The sequence below is a fragment of the Nannobrachium achirus genome (assembly GCF_963921795.1).
Source record: "Nannobrachium achirus genome assembly, chromosome: 8".
NCBI lineage: Eukaryota > Metazoa > Chordata > Actinopteri > Myctophiformes > Myctophidae > Nannobrachium > Nannobrachium achirus.
The window spans coordinates 30,425,618-30,441,070 of NC_137817.1; the positions used below are offsets into that span (position 1 = coordinate 30,425,618).

The following is a 15,453-nucleotide window of genomic DNA, read 5'->3' on the forward strand; positions in this document are numbered from 1 at the left end:
ACATTGTCGGAATAAATACTTGGTCATTGGTCTCCTGAAAATGTCCATTAAAAGCTACATATCGCTGTCAGGCAGAACCCTTGTCACCATTTTATTACCTGTACCAAAGGGATTAATTGAAGTTAGGACACAAGCTATAGTTAATACATTTCAATGGTTCAATATTTATATCAAATAGCCACTCAACGTGTCTGAGCTTGCAATAAAGCAATTTGCTACTTTTGCACAAAGTAGGGCATTCATTTATGGAATATGAAAGTCGATTTTCCGACGGTGACTATTTTCATTCAAGTACCAGAGCTTCAAAATTGGCTTGTGGACATTTTTCTCTTCTTTTTTGCCACAGACCCTACACAATGAGAAGACATTACCATAAACAAAGACATCCCTGAATGACCTTAACAATTCCAACTCTTGCAAGTGACCCGTATGGGTCCATTTGGTTCCAGTTGTACACTCTGAGTTAATATCCTTGCAAACAAAACATTTGAGAAGCACTACTAGTTGGACTCAATGTGCTATATATAGTGCCATAGTAAATCAGTGACATACATATTCTGAAGAAAACCTGGACATTCAGTAATTGGGTCTTATGATCAAAATAAGAACATACTATAATGGAGTGTAAAAAAGAAAATCTAGAATTCACCACAGACAAGTCTTTCTAGAGACACATTTGTCGGTGTGCGGACATAATTGATTGATGACCCTTTGTTGTTTCCTTGCTTAACCCATGAAAGTATTTATATTACAGTAGAATGGTGATGTGCCATCTCTTAATCCTTGTTAACAGCTTCCAATTACTATTCAAGTAATTTCTTTTCCCAAAATATAAAATACTTATAAAAAGTTTAATATAAGAAACCCGTTTATTAGCAATTCTATACAATACAATCTTGCAAGTAGCTCCCTAAAAGTAGTGATAACCAGTGATGGACAGTAACTTAAGTACTTTTTTATACGACTTCTACAAGCTCACAACACATTGCTATGAGTTGTGAGCCAGTAGATCTGCTATTGTCACTTATGTTTTGAATATTTCTGGAAAACCGTTGAATTTTTGGGAAAAATGACAATGTCTTTGTACTTTGTTCACCACTGGTGATAACTGCTTACATTTACGACTCGGATACAATGACAATGCCTTATTAGCAGGTTAAGAGCCACACATCATGCAATCATCCCTGTTCTCCAAGGAGCAGACTATAGCAGCAGCATTACGCTCCTTGATCTCCTTCTCCTCCTCAGAGGTCTTTTCTGGCTGGGACTCCTTCAGCTTCTCCTTGTTCAGAGTAAACTGGATGGGGTTGGCTGCAGGCTTGGTACGCAGGTAGTACATGCCCGTCTTCAAACCCTGTAATGAGATATGTATGCTTAATATAAATTTAAGTTGCCTTGTGGCACTTACAGTTGTGTTTCTTAAATTTAATTTCATTAATCGCTTGCAGATTTGTATTATATTTCAAGTAATTAGTCCCTTTGATTTCTCAGAGGCTTTAACTTACTTGCTTCCAACCATAGAAGTGCATGCTGGTTAGTTTGCCATAGTTTGGCTCTGCAATGTGGATATTCAAGGACTGGCTCTGGTCAATGAAGGCGCCACGGTCTGCAGCCATCTTGAGAATGGTCTTCTGGGAGATTTCCCACACGGTTTTATACAACTCCTTTACATCATCTGGTATCCCAGCAATTTCCTGTGGAAGTCAAACACTGGTTAAAAATGTCTTAACAAAAGCAATATTATATCTATTGTGTTGTATTTTTTTTTTCTGGACACCGAAACATAAAATTATTCAATTAAATGATCAGATGACGTGTAGTTTCTCACCTGGACTGATCCATTGTGCGCAATCAGCTGGTTTTTCATCTCCTCGTTCCACAGTCCTCTCTCTGTAAGGTCTTTCAGCAGGTGGGGATTAACAATCTGGAACTCCCCAGAGAGAACCCTGCGGGTGTAGAAGTTGCTTGTGTAGGCCTCAATTGACTCATTGTTGCCAAGGATCTGGGCTGTGGAAGCCGTCGGCATAGGGGCGAGCAGTAGACTGTTCCTCACACCATGTTTGGCAATCTTCTCCTTCAGTAGTTTCCAGTCCCACAGATCTGTAGGAGTCTTCTCCCACATGTCATACTGAAGGATTCCCTTGCTGACAGGAGATCCAGGGTAGGTTTGGTAAGGGCCGTGCTCAGCGGCCAGCTCACAGCTGATTTCAAGGGCAGCATAATAGATGGTCTCAAAGATCTGAGTGTTGAGCAACTGGGCATTAGGGCTTTCGAAGGGGAAACGCATCAGGATGAAGGCATCAGCCAAACCCTGGACACCAATTCCGATGGGCCTATGGCGCATGTTGGAGTTTTCAGCCTCTGGGACTGGGTAAAAGTTGATGTCAATGATCTTGTTTAGGTTCTTGACAATGACCTTGGTGACTTGTGCCAGCTTTTTAAAGTCAAAGGTCCTTTCAGGGGTGACGTACATGTTGAGTGCGATTGAAGCAAGGTTACACACAGCCACCTCGTCCTCACTGGTGTACTCCACAATTTCTGTGCAAAGGTTGCTGCATTTGATGGTACCCAGATTCTGCTGGTTGCTCTTCCTATTGCAGGCATCCTTGTAGAGCATGTATGGCGTACCCGTTTCCGTCTGGGACTCAATGATGGCATGCCACACTTGCTGAGCCTTCACCACACGCTTGGACTTGCCCTCGCTCTCATACCTGGTATACAGCTTCTCAAACTCCTCCCCCCAGCACTCATCCAGCCCAGGGCAGTCACCAGGGCACATCAACGACCAGTCTTGGTTGCTCTCCACTCTCTTCATAAAGAGGTCAGGGATCCACATGCCATAGAACAGATCTCTGGCCCTCTGCTCCTCTTTCCCAGTATTCTTCTTCAACTCCAAGAAATCAAACACATCAAAATGCCATGGCTCCAGGTACATAGCAAAGGCCCCAGGTCTCTTGTTACCACCCTGATCAACATAGCGTGCTGTATTGTTGTACACTCTAAGCATAGGGACTAGCCCGTTGGAATTACCGTTTGTTCCGGCAATGTAGCTTCCTGTTGATCTGATGCAACTAACTGCCACTCCAATGCCACCTGCTGATTTAGAGATGAGCGCACATTGCTTCAGCGTGTCATAAATACCTTCAATGCTGTCATCCTTCATGGCCAGGAGGAAACAACTTGACAGCTGGGGTCGATTGGTGCCAGCATTGAACAAAGTGGGGGAAGCATGGGTGAACCACTTCTCTGAGAGGAGGTTGTAGGTCTCGAGAGCCGCATCAATGTCTCTTTTATGAATCCCAACAGCCACTCTCATGAGCATGTGCTGGGGTCTCTCAGCAACTCTCCCATTTATCTTCAACAGATAAGACCGCTCGAGTGTCTTAAAGCCAAAGAACTGGTAGGAGAAATCTCTGTCAAAAATGATGGCCGAATTTAGACGATCCTTGTTTTCAAGGACTATGTCAAGCGTCTCCTTGGAGATCATGGGAGAGTGGCGTTGATTTAAGGGGTTGACATAGTTGTACAGATCCTCCATCACGTCGCTGAATACTTTCTTGGTTTCTTTGTGCAAATTAGAGACAGCAATCCGTGCAGCCAAAATGGCATAGTCGGGATGCTTCGTGGTGAGAGTGGCTGCAATCTCTGCTGCCAATGTATCTAGCTCTATGGTGGTGACTCCACTGTACAGACCCTGGATCACCTTCATTGTAATCTGTGTTGGGTCCACAAAGTCAGAATTCAATCCATAGCAAAGCTTTTGGATACGAGAGGTGATCTTATCAAACATGATACGCTCCTGGCGTCCATCTGAAAGCAAGAAGAGGTCTTTGTCAACAAATGTGTTAAGCTCAATAAAAACAAAACATTATGGCATCCGTCAAAAAATGCATTTGGTAAAGTGAGCCAAATGATAGATATGACATCCCAGTATTAAAGTTGACAACTCCATAAAATGAGAATTTATAGAAATGATTGTTTTTTTTTTTAAATGGGCATATACTTTAGGCAGATAAGCTTACTGCTAGCCTAGTAGCCATCATTGTGCTACCTTAGTTTGAACCAAGGTACTGTGCTTTCTGGCGCCAACTAAAACAAAGGCTACACAATAAAATCCTGAGCCGAGTGTACAAATGGCTCCTTCCATTTAACTCGGAGTTAAATGAACACCTGATTTTACAGTGTAGTGAGTTGACAACAACCGCCAAGAAATTACAGTCTAGAATCTTGATCTATTCCATGAGTGACCATTTAACGAACCAATACGATAATAAGCCAACAATGTGATATTATTTTACTGCCTATAGCAGTGATTCTCAACATTTTAATTTCAAGCTGTAAAAGTCTCTTATATGGGGGTCCCTGGCATACATTTTCCAATGGGGGTCCGCGGGCTAATGAGTGTCAATTTGGGGGTCCTTGACATGAAAAGGTTTGAGAACCACTGAGCTAACCAACATGGTACGTAGGCTGCAGTAGTAAACATTGTGGCTACCTAGCATTTAGCGACCGGCTAATGGACAGGCTAACGTTGGTTTTATTAGTTCGATATGGAAAACAAAGAACCTTAGTAACGTTAGCAAGACATGTTATACTTATACTACAACTGTCAACTGCCACGGTTCCACCTTTTAACTGCCTGGTTAAAGACAACACATCAAATAGCTGGTGTCTGGAAAACGTTTTGTCAAACTACTGTTTTATTAAAATAAAACATTAACACCCACCTCGCTTGACCACGTGCATCTTGCCAAGATCTCTGGAAGAACTAGTGGTACTGGTACAACAACAAGCTACAGTATTTATCTATTTTGAACTAAGTGCTGAGTCTCTCACACACCAGAAAGCAAACTAGCAAAGCGGGAATAGCTCATAAACGAGAGAAACCCCCGCAACATCTATTTGAGAATTGAGACATGAAGAGGCGGACATACTTTTAGACCTATCAACATCCATATAACAGAGAAGCCAGCTGGTTAATAGCCAATCACCAACGCTTGTATTAACTTCAGTTCATCTGTCCGGGGCGGGGCGAACAATGTGGCGGGATGTTTTTAACCAAGAAAAATATAATATCATTATTATGTGACCTAGTTTTACTTGGAGGATGTCTTATAACACGAAATGACATGGTTAATGTTGGTGCAAGGTTCTTGTCAGGTGCCCAATACACTCCATAGCCTAAATACTTTCCTACACTGACTTTCATAAAAAAATAAAAATCTCCACATTTTATTTTCACACAAACAGTAAACACATGACATAATAGGGTGTCTGTGAATGGTCACCAATCACATTAACCACTTTCAAGCATCCTGGGGGGAACATTAGCCAAAATAGACGTTGTAGATCAGCTGTTTTTAGCAAAGAGATGTATTGGTGTAAAGGAAAAGGCTATCCAAATGTAGGCTACTAGAGCTAACCCAGGTCCAGTTTACTAAAGACTACTAGAGGGTTTATGGTTAACAACAACCTACAACCTTGAACTTGTAAGATGTGTCAAAAATAAGGGAACAAAGTAGGCTACTATTTTTAGTTTCAAGGAATGGTCCCTTTATGGTCCTATCCCTTTAAATTATATACTCCAAAGTACGACGGTGTGGCGACTGGAGAGCAAAAAAGAACAAATCTACAAGCTAACAAGTCGTGGCGTTGCGACCTGAGTGCCCCTTCTTATTATAACTCTATGCCTGAGTGCACCGCGTGGATAGCTTGTAGATCTGTTCTGTTTGACTCCGAGTCCGGACACCCTCGCGCGATCACAGTTCTGCTGACGACATCCGGAAATAAGAAATTGGGGATTAAAGTTGTTTTTTGTGTGTGTGTGTTTTTATTTCTTTTCTTATCTCAAGAGGAGACGAGCAGCATCTGACCGACCAGTTTACACTCACTCAATGATATGTAATATGTTTACTACTAATGTTGTGATTCTAGGCGCTGAGAAGTCAAAGTAAAACACATATTACACATGCGTTACACATAACAGCGACTGCTGCGCTGCCGACAAGAGATACGGAACTAGCAATACCGTGTCAACACAACAGTGCTGCTATGTAACTGCTCAACACGTTGCAGCAGCACCGCACATTTCTCTGCATATTATGTACAATATTGTGCGTTACACTTAACAAAACAAAGCAAGACTACATCAAAGGGGTTGTCTCTGATCGTCTCCTGAGCATGAAGCTGCAGGAGGGTCGTTTTATAAGATGGGTTTGGCTCCTTTCTTAGGTTCGTCTATAAAGGGTAACCTATTATTTTTGAAATAGGAGCAGGGCGTTGCAAATGATGACTATATTAGCACAAAGGTGCGACAGAACAGTCTGTTTTTTACCACCGTGGTCTATTATTATAGCCATCTGCTTTCTTGAATGAGGGCCAGCCTTCCATGCTTGTGATATTGACACGTAGCTCTGTGAACTGTGACATCTGTCAACGGAGAACTGAACTGCAGAGAGCCTGACCCGTGTCATAATCCAGTCATCATGTCGAAATCCAGCCGGCGGTACAAGCCTCTGCAGTCCAACAACAACGGCAGCGGGCCACTGCCCAGCTGTGACCGGGTTCCGGTGCCCCGTGTCCGGGTCCTCATCTTCTGTCTCGTCGGTGTGCTGATCCTGGCAGTCATATTGGGAGTATACCTGTCCAATGAATCAAGCGGAGTCCCTTCCAACCTGCCCTTTTTTGACCTGGCCAAAGACAGGGTAAGGAACGCCATACAGGTCTAGTTAGAACGTCACTGCAATTACATTTCATTTTAAATGGTTCCACACCACAGGGAATAGTCAGAAATAGAAAGTTGATCTATGAGCTTTTAATTGATTGATTGAATATTTTATTGACAAAAATGTAGTCAAGTACTACAGTCAACACACTTCTAAAAGGAACACACCAAAAAAGTTCTTGTGGTCTTGTTCCCGTTGGGATTCTTGGTATTCAATTCATTCATCATCAACATACTGTATATTATTATGTACAGAGTAGAGGGGGAAATGGTTCGGTAAAGAGTGGGGATGATCACTTCTCATCTGGGAGAAATGATAACCTCTGACATAAAGTGGGTATGTTATTGGATAGAGCTGAACTATAATCTAAACAGTGAAATTACAGACAGTAAACCAGGGCAAAGCTGCTTTTTTGATCCATTACACAAATACATTGTTTACTCAGTCAGACCAAGTTCAAATGGCTACATAGTACATACTATCTATGTTATCTTGTTTTATTTTTGTTATTATCTCTCTACTCTTACCTGTGCCTATCCTGTGTCTCATGTTTACTGTTGTTCCTGCAATGGAACATTAATTTCTCCAGGGATCAATTATGGTATATTTGTCATAATCTCATATCTATCTATCTATCTATCTATCTATCCATCTATCTAAACCGCCATTCTTTCCTTTATTTTACTGGACCTTCCAAGGGGGCCCTAAGTTTACTCTGCAAGTTAAACTGTCACCAAAACAACAAAAAACGTGGTTCCCGAGGCTAAACTGTCACTGAGCAAGTTTAAAAGTGGGCCAGGGAGAGGTGGTGGGTTAAAGTGGATTTTGGAAATATTTAGAGGTCCAACAGAGATGGGCCTGCTGCATAGGTCTAGCTGGGTCATGCTTTCTGGGTCTTATAGTCATTGATCCTTTTATAAATCCTGTCTTATGCTCCAGTTGTCTCACAAGGCGAGTAAGTGCTCTGCAACACAGATACGTCACCTGGCCTCTCAGGTTGATGGAACACGTCTTTGGGAGACTCACCTGAAGCCCATCCTCATAGAGAGGCTACCTGGAACACAAGGCAGTCTGGTTGTAAGACAGGTATGTGCACTAGTGATTGATCATGTGCGCACACACACAGAGCGTATATTAATTATGTTGTTTCTACTGCAGCATATCTCCTCCACACTGGCTTCCTTGTCGGCCGGCTGGACTCTAGACGTAGACTCCTTTGTGTCTCCGACCCCCCGTGGCCAGGTTACCTTCACCAACATCATTGCCACCCTCGACCCTTCAGCTCCACGCAGGCTGCTACTCACCTGCCACTATGACTCCAAGGCCCTTCCACCTGACCCCCGTGCCCCAGAGAAGGTGTTTCTGGGGGCCAGTGACTCAGCTGTACCCTGCGCAATGATCCTGGAACTGGCCACTGCCCTGGACGTCCAGCTCAGGTCACTCAAACAGCAGGTATCTGCCCAGATGTTTATGTACTTAGTACTTACATTCTTTATTTAATATGATTGGAAATTAATCTGATTGAGGTGATTGTATTGTTGGTGTGTTTTCTTCCCCCCTTTTTTTATTTGTATTCAGTGCAAACAATGACGTCTCATTTATTCCCAGTGCACTTTTTCTTTTTTTTTCCTTGAGCTGCCAACAAACACAACGATGAAGAACACACAAGACAAAACATACAAGTGTACTTGTCACTTGAGCAGTGGGCTGAGGTCGAGGACAAAGCCACAATCGGCAAAGACTGAGCCCAACTTTGTCTCAAGTAATAGTAACAAAAGAACAAAAGTAATAAAAAACAATGTTGTGCTTAATGCAAGCCAGGGCATATACGCAAACTAAGAAGAGAGATAAAGAACAGCAAAAAGGAGTCGAAGAAAAGGTTAAAAACAATAATTGTGTGTATATATGTATATATATATATATATATATATATTAGGGCTGTCAGTCGATTAAAAATTTTAATCCCATTAATCGCATGATTGTCCATAGTTAATCGCACGATTAATCGCAATTAATCGCATATTTTGTATTTGTTCTAAATCTACCTTAAACAGATATTAATACTCATATCAACATGGGAGTAGACAAATAGCCTACTTTCATTATGCAAATACAGCATATTTATTATTATTTGGAATAATAACAAATACTGTCCATAATAGGCCTAACAAACATATAACAACTTGAGAAAATATCTGCTTCCATTAGGACAGATTAATAGTGAAAGGACCACCGCTCATCGAGGTGCTGTATGCCTGAAGGTCTATGACCAAAAGTTTGCACTTTATTAACTGAAAATAAAGAACATGATTTTGCACACTTTTGAGTGTGCGGAGGCTCCCTTAAATCTTTCATTAGGAGAGATTTAAAATAAACTTGGCATTCAATCACTAAACCTCAGCATCCCTATTCTAAGGGGATATTCACCAAAAGTAGCGGATTTAAAAGCTCATTACAAGATGCTACAAGAGCTTGTAGATCGGCTATTTTTGGTGAAGAGAGTTGGTTTATAAATATAACTCAAGTACAGTGCAACTCAGGGGTGTTTTACAAAGCAGGCATGAGGCATTAGAGGGTCTGAATTGTTTTAACTGAAGTAATATTGATACATTCTAAATATTATCAAAGTATTCTGAGGCACCCTGGACTGGTGTTATGTACTAGAGACACTGATGGCTCGTTGGAGATGTGTGGCACACAAGCCATAGTCAGCCAGACTTGCCGGATTTCAGCCGGATTTGGGCCATAACAGGGCCCAAACCTGTTTGCCACTGAGGCAGCCAACTGGTGACACTGCCAATCTTAACTGCTAACCACTGTATGTGGGTTCTCTGGCCGTTGTTGGAAGCATTTGGTGGTCACTGTTAGCATGTTGGTGCGGGGTCTGGGGAGGCAGAGCACTGTATAATAAAGGACGTCGTAGGCTACTATGTGCTCGTGTACAAGTTGGAGCGCTCCTGTTCTTGGGAGCGTGTGTGTATCTGGGGCTCGCGCTGTCTGCAGATGTGCCGTTTCAACGCTTCGGTATTTGATGCGCGCGACGCCGTGAGCGGTGATATTGTGGTTGTCTGCTGCAAAAATCTCCGCCGTTTTGTCTGTCTCATACATAGAGTTATGGGGTCTCATACTATGACTAGCCCTGCTGCTAGCCGCATCACACACTGACTGACTGTTGTCAGCGCATTCGCTTCCTCACTCTCTATACTACGGAGCGCACCGAGGCTCAAACATCAGCTGCGTTAATCGCACGTTAAAAAAAATATCGGCATTAAAAGGATTGTGAGTTAACTAGTTAATAGCGCGCTAAATTCGACAGGTATAATATATATATATATATATATAAACAAATAAGTTAGTTTAGTTTATGTTTATGTCCCCTTTTCCCTTCCATCCTTGCTCTCTCTGGAAAAGAGCAGGGAAAGTGGTGAGATGCTGACTAGTTTAGTTCCTCCCAAATTATTCTCTCTGTATATCTCGCGTGATTCCTAAACCCACCAGGCTTGAGTTAAGACCCGCCTCGCGAAAACGCGAGGACTTCCAGGAGTGGCTGAAATCCCTGCCTGACACATGGATATGGGATGGAGGGTGGATAAAGTCAGAGGCATGATGAAGACTTGTACTTGAGAAAAGCCTGCATTTGCACAATGCACAGCTATTAATTTCTCACTCAAAATAAACTGTGCTAAAAAAAAAACTTGAAACTGACTTAATCCTACCTACTGTGCTTAATAAAGGGAAAACTTTGTAACTTTGTCTTTGCTAAAGAGAAAAACGTACTGAGAAAGCTATTAATTTGTCACTATACTGTGCTCAAAATAAAAACTCTTACAAAATTGTTATGGTTTGGATTTATGCTGCATGTATTATTGTAATGGATCAGTAGGTAGTAGGTAGCCTACTTTGCACTTGAGCGAGCAGCACTAACGTTCATGGGCACTTTCATATTAAGATTATCGAGAGGAGGCGGGTCTTAACTCAATCCTGGTGGGTTTAGGAATCACGCGTATATCTCACTGTGCAGTGTAGGGTAGAAAGTGCTGTAGAAAGTGCTGACTCCAGCCTCCTGTAGTGAGTGCAGTATTATTTGTATTTGGCAGCATCTTGCTGTAGACTGTGATCTATATGGTGGCTGGAAATACACACACTAAGATTACACTGCAGAGAAAACCACTGCCCTCAGAGGCTGCTTTGGGGGAACTTATGCTTGTCCTACCCTAACATTAACATACATAAGCACGCTCACTCTCTCATTCTATCCTAGCACCCACCAGTCACTCTCCAGCTGGCTTTCTTTGATGGGGAGGAGTCATTTGAGGAATGGACTGCCACAGACTCTCTCTATGGCTCCCGTCACCTGGCAGAACGCATGGCACATACTCCCCACCCGCCGGGATCCACGCATACCACCATGCTCCATGCTGTGGTGAGCAAACTGTGTGTACACATGTACCTTATGTACCCTAAATACTAGGCTAATGCTGTTGGTAACGCATGCCCCTCTGGTTATGCAATACCTGTTGTAAAAAAGTACAGTACTCAAGTACATGTCCACAACTTCCACATCCACATGGTTAATGTTTTGTTAAAATCTTTTAATCCCTATCCACAAGTTTCCAACGTCCCATCGTGCATTGCGCAGAAGGTGTGCGGCAGTTCCGGCGTCGCAGCCGAGTGTGATCTACAAGCTCACAACGGTTGCATTTGCGACGCGACGTGAGCTTGTATGTCAGCTGTTCTCCGGATGTGTCCCACACATAATTCTACAGTAAATTCTCTCGGAAACTGGTGGATATATATATCTTGTTATATTCTACATGTTTGGCTTGGTTTACTGATCATATCAGTCTAAACACATTATTTTCTATTCACAGCTTCGACCATATATTTAAACACAGACCATTTTGCCATAAAGTTGCCATACATTTTTAGAGGTCCCTGTTGTCTGTATGTACAACACTGTATAGTTAATAAGTTACAGACATTTGAATTTAGTTTGGAAATCAATATTTTCTACAGCAACTATTTGTGACTTAGTTTATAGTATTATAATGGAGAACATTGGGTTCCTCGAAAACCAAAGTAAGTGTAGTATGCTTTGGAAAATGTTTGGCAGTAATGTGAAGTATGCAGTGAGTCGTAGTCAATAAGCTAAACATGCCAGACCACCGGTATGGTTCTTTTGAACTGTTTAAACCAAAGCACTATCCCAGTAGTTCTTTCTTGCTCATTCAAATTGTATTTGTAATGCAAGTTAATTCACACTGTTTGTATTTTATTGTCCCTCCTACAAGATCTCTACAAAACAATGTCCCATGTTTTAAGATAAGACGAGATAAAATTTGATTTAACCCCAGAGTGACATCAATAAATATATGGACATGGGTGAGTAGTAGCATGAGAAGTAATGGTATGGTAAATGTAAGTAGTGCAATAAAGTGAGCAGTGATATACGGATTTAATGGGAGCAGTCATTTTTGTGTAAGCAGGCACTCAATGTTTGTTTAATCTTTTCAACACCAGTCTGAATTTCTTTTCAAGGCCATTGTGTCCTGATTTGTATTTGGATGTTAGAGATTGACACTCATGTTTCTTGACCCTTTCTCAGGACCTCTTTGTGCTGCTAGACCTGCTGGGTGCTGCTGACCCTCTGATTGTGAATCACTTTGATAACACCGCTCGCTGGTTCGACCGCCTTATTTCTGCAGGTAGATGTCACTGAAAGGTAGCAAGAATTTCCCCCTCACTTTTTAATCTCTGTCTCACGTGTCCTAACTTGCTGCCTTCCCCACCCCACCCCACCCCTATACCTCACTCATTCTCAGAGAAGCGTCTCCATAGACAGGGTCTATTGACGTCTCACCCATCAGAGCAGACATACTTCAGGAAAGACGTATACCTCGGACCAGTCCAGGACGATCACATCCCTTTCCTGAATAAAGGTGAGAGATGGTCGCCCTTTGTACACACAGTCATACGCCTACGTTGGGTTTTGCTTTGAATCATCAATTCCCCTTATGCAAATATGTACACACAGGTGTTCCTGTGCTTCATGTCATCGCTACACCCTTCCCCCAATTTTGGCATACACTGGATGACACAGAGGAAAACATGCACCGACCGACAGTGGAGAACCTTACCAAGATCATGGCTATCTTTTTGGCAGAATACCTTGGCTTTTGAACCCATGTGGAGTTCACCAATACAAACACCCACACTGAGGTATGTGTTAGTCAACCCAAGTCCATCTGCCATATTGAACTGAGAACCTCTGTTCGCAGTGCAGTCGCGAGTACTATTTACTGACTGGAATGGACTGGATTAAATGCACCAGAGACAAACCTCCAGAATGGGCTGGTGAAATGAACTAAACTGATATAGATCATGATACTGCAATACCAGATGAGCTCAACCAAAGACTTGCACTACTGGATTCTCTTGTATCCATGGCTTCATCTGATGAGTGACCGTATAGCTCTTGCTGTAAGTTTGCCCATGCGTTAATGTGTATTAATCCACAGTAATAATGTTTATGCCGGAGGCAGCTTGATTAATGGTACGTCTTGTCCAGACACTTGGAAACGCATATTTTGGCCCAGCCATTTAATTACTCCTAAAATGTGATTGGAATGTACTAGTCACTAGTACATGATTACATACTAGTAACTAGTATGTACCGTGATGAACATAATGCTTTACGTTTACTCATGATTTCCTGAAATAAGCTCTGAGCCTGGATATCTTCACTGTTCATAATGTGCCAATGGTTGGAAAAAGTGGTCTATTGAGTCTGTCCTGTCTGCGGTGTAACCTTGTACCTTCCCTCTGTGAACTATTGTATATTTTTTGGGACCTTTTAGTGACCAATAACATCAACGTTTATTTTGTCCTGTACTCTTATCTGGTTTCTACCGTTATTAAGTGCAGTGAAATAAGAACATTTTTTCCATACCATGTAATGGTGCAACAAGGTCAGCAATAAAGTGATGACCTTTTATTTTAGCCTTATGAGACTGGTTACGTGATGCAGTGTATGAAGACACTGGAATATGTCATGAGTGGACCATTCAAGTTTCTATGCATAATGTTGTCTAGTGCAACCACACCTGAGCAAGAATGAATGTTATGGTATCATGTTACCACATTTAAGAATGATCTATGAGGTACAAGTTATTCTAAACTATGGAGATGCACCAATGTGTGTGTGCAACTCAGCTATCGCATTTGTGTGTCTGTCTCTTACAATATGAATATACAGTCTTATTCATATGTTACAGCCTTGAAACAATGTCTAATGACAACTCATTGCTTGATAATAAACTTAAAATGTTCCCCTTTATTGACGTACATTCACAATAACGCAAACATACAAAAATATCAAAATGATCTGTCAGGTAAAATAACTTAAGCCTAAGTTACACTTTTGTTGTACAATGTGGGATCAACATGTTGCAAAATGATTTTTTATTTTGTTTATTTCTTTGTTACAAATTTGTTATATTTGCAGTCTTATAACAAAGTATGTATTTGGCTTTATAGATGAAATATGGGACAGACAGACTCCTTTGAGTTATATGCTCTACTAGGCATATGACTCAAAGGTGGCGCTGGGTGAGAAAGGTGCCGAAGAGGTGGGCAGTTATAGAGGAGACTGGGACTGCCAGGAGGAGAAAGGTCATTGTCAGAGGACGGGTAGGCTTCTTCTGAGGTCCCAATAGAGCCAAGTGCCTGGTCACTATTTTAAGAGAGGTAGAAAATTAGATAAAATCAAGCTCAATGTTTTTGAGCCTATTTTGAAATATACTAATTCATTCAGTTAAAGAGAATTCATGAGTCACTTTCAGCCAAATGCCAAGAGAGGGCACTGTTGTTTAAAGTTAAAACTAGATCTTAATAGCCCAGAATACAACCACTGACCCACTGTGTCCGTTTGTCGCTCGGTCCCTTTGCCTTCTGTTCTTGAACCAGTTGCTGACCTGTGTTGGCGTGAGACCTGTCGCTGCTGCAAGCTCCCGTTTTTCACCTGGTGAAGGATAGGGTTTACGGAAATACCACTCCCGGAGGATAGTTCGTGACCTTTCCTGTAATGATGTAAATTAATCAATTAATGCGTTGTATTTGTATTGTTACACATTGCATAAAATGTATAAGCTGTTTTAACAACAGGAAGATCATCAAGCCAAACCGCCAACACATGCCCACACACATCACAATTCCTTCTCAAAGTTTTACCAGTGCAATTTGTGAACATTCAATGAATCCAAGTTTAAGCACCAATGAAAGTCCTACCTACCTTAAAACAGTAGCTGGTCTCCTCTCCATCCCAGATGGTGTGTGGTAGAGGGAACTTGCGCCTAACACGGTATTTCCCAACAGCCCCTAGCGGGCGACCTCTCTGCTTCTCTGCCTCAATGTAGTGGGCACTCAGCCACAGCTGCTGAAGGAGAGGGTGACTGCGTAAGGAGAAAGGAAAGCCCTCCAGCAGTGTGTAGAGATCCGAGAAGCGGCCCTGGTGGAAGGCCACGGCTGCTTGGGCCTTCATCACACTTTCCAGACCTGCTAGGCAGGGGGATGGGGAGGATGGAGGAGGAAGAGTACGCAGGAAACCAGAGAGACGGTCCATCCGACCAGCCTGCAGCAGAACCTCGCACACACACGCCACCTGCTCTGCTGAGAAGACCGCAGCCATGGCCGGTGTCTATGACTCCTGAGAGATTACAATTAAACCACA

The 15,453-nt window shown here is 42.2% G+C and overlaps 3 protein-coding genes across 4 annotated transcripts; 1 reads left to right on the forward strand and 2 right to left on the reverse strand.

Annotated features, from left to right (window-relative positions):
- Positions 1-1,156: 1,156 nt before the first annotated feature.
- LOC308289828 (ribonucleoside-diphosphate reductase large subunit) lies at positions 1,157-4,851 on the reverse strand (the record flags this gene model as incomplete). Its single annotated transcript, XM_080731595.1, has 4 exons — positions 4,728-4,851; positions 1,829-3,810; positions 1,506-1,694; positions 1,157-1,354 (listed from the first exon to the last, which is right to left on the reverse strand). Exons 1-4 carry the CDS (start codon positions 4,744-4,746, stop codon positions 1,157-1,159), a joined length of 2,388 nt encoding a protein of 795 aa, XP_080587721.1. The 5' UTR covers positions 4,747-4,851.
- Positions 4,852-5,817: 966 nt separating this feature from the next.
- qpctla (glutaminyl-peptide cyclotransferase-like a) lies at positions 5,818-14,798 on the forward strand. 2 transcript variants are annotated; one of them, XR_013962275.1, is made up of 8 exons: positions 5,818-6,704; positions 7,665-7,811; positions 7,884-8,177; positions 10,987-11,148; positions 12,331-12,430; positions 12,548-12,664; positions 12,760-13,205; positions 14,691-14,798. XR_013962275.1 is itself a non-coding variant. In XM_080731654.1 (7 exons), exons 1-7 carry the CDS (start codon positions 6,486-6,488, stop codon positions 12,903-12,905), a joined length of 1,185 nt encoding a protein of 394 aa, XP_080587780.1. In that variant the 5' UTR covers positions 5,818-6,485; the 3' UTR covers positions 12,906-14,051. The 2 variants fall into 2 exon arrangements, 1 of the variants encoding a protein (XP_080587780.1); XM_080731654.1 differs by lacking the exon at positions 14,691-14,798 and having other exon boundaries at positions 12,760-14,051.
- On the reverse strand, positions 13,740-15,411 carry six9 (SIX homeobox 9; the record flags this gene model as incomplete). Its single annotated transcript, XM_080731822.1, has 4 exons — positions 13,740-13,828; positions 14,375-14,457; positions 14,640-14,803; positions 15,016-15,411. The coding sequence occupies 4 exons, from the start codon at positions 15,409-15,411 to the stop codon at positions 13,740-13,742; spliced, it is 732 nt and encodes a 243-aa protein (XP_080587948.1).
- Between the last annotated feature and the right edge of the window lie 42 nt (positions 15,412-15,453).

Excerpts from the sequence above, each read along its gene's own strand:
- qpctla (XM_080731654.1), top strand. The coding sequence starts at position 6,486 with ATGTCGAAATCCAGCCGGCGGTACAAGCCTCTGCAGTCCAACAACAAC. Across the intron at positions 6,705-7,664 it reads TTGACCTGGCCAAAGACAGG|TTGTCTCACAAGGCGAGTAA; the intron begins GTAAGGAACGCC and ends CTTATGCTCCAG. Across the intron at positions 11,149-12,330 it reads CCACCATGCTCCATGCTGTG|GACCTCTTTGTGCTGCTAGA; the intron begins GTGAGCAAACTG and ends ACCCTTTCTCAG.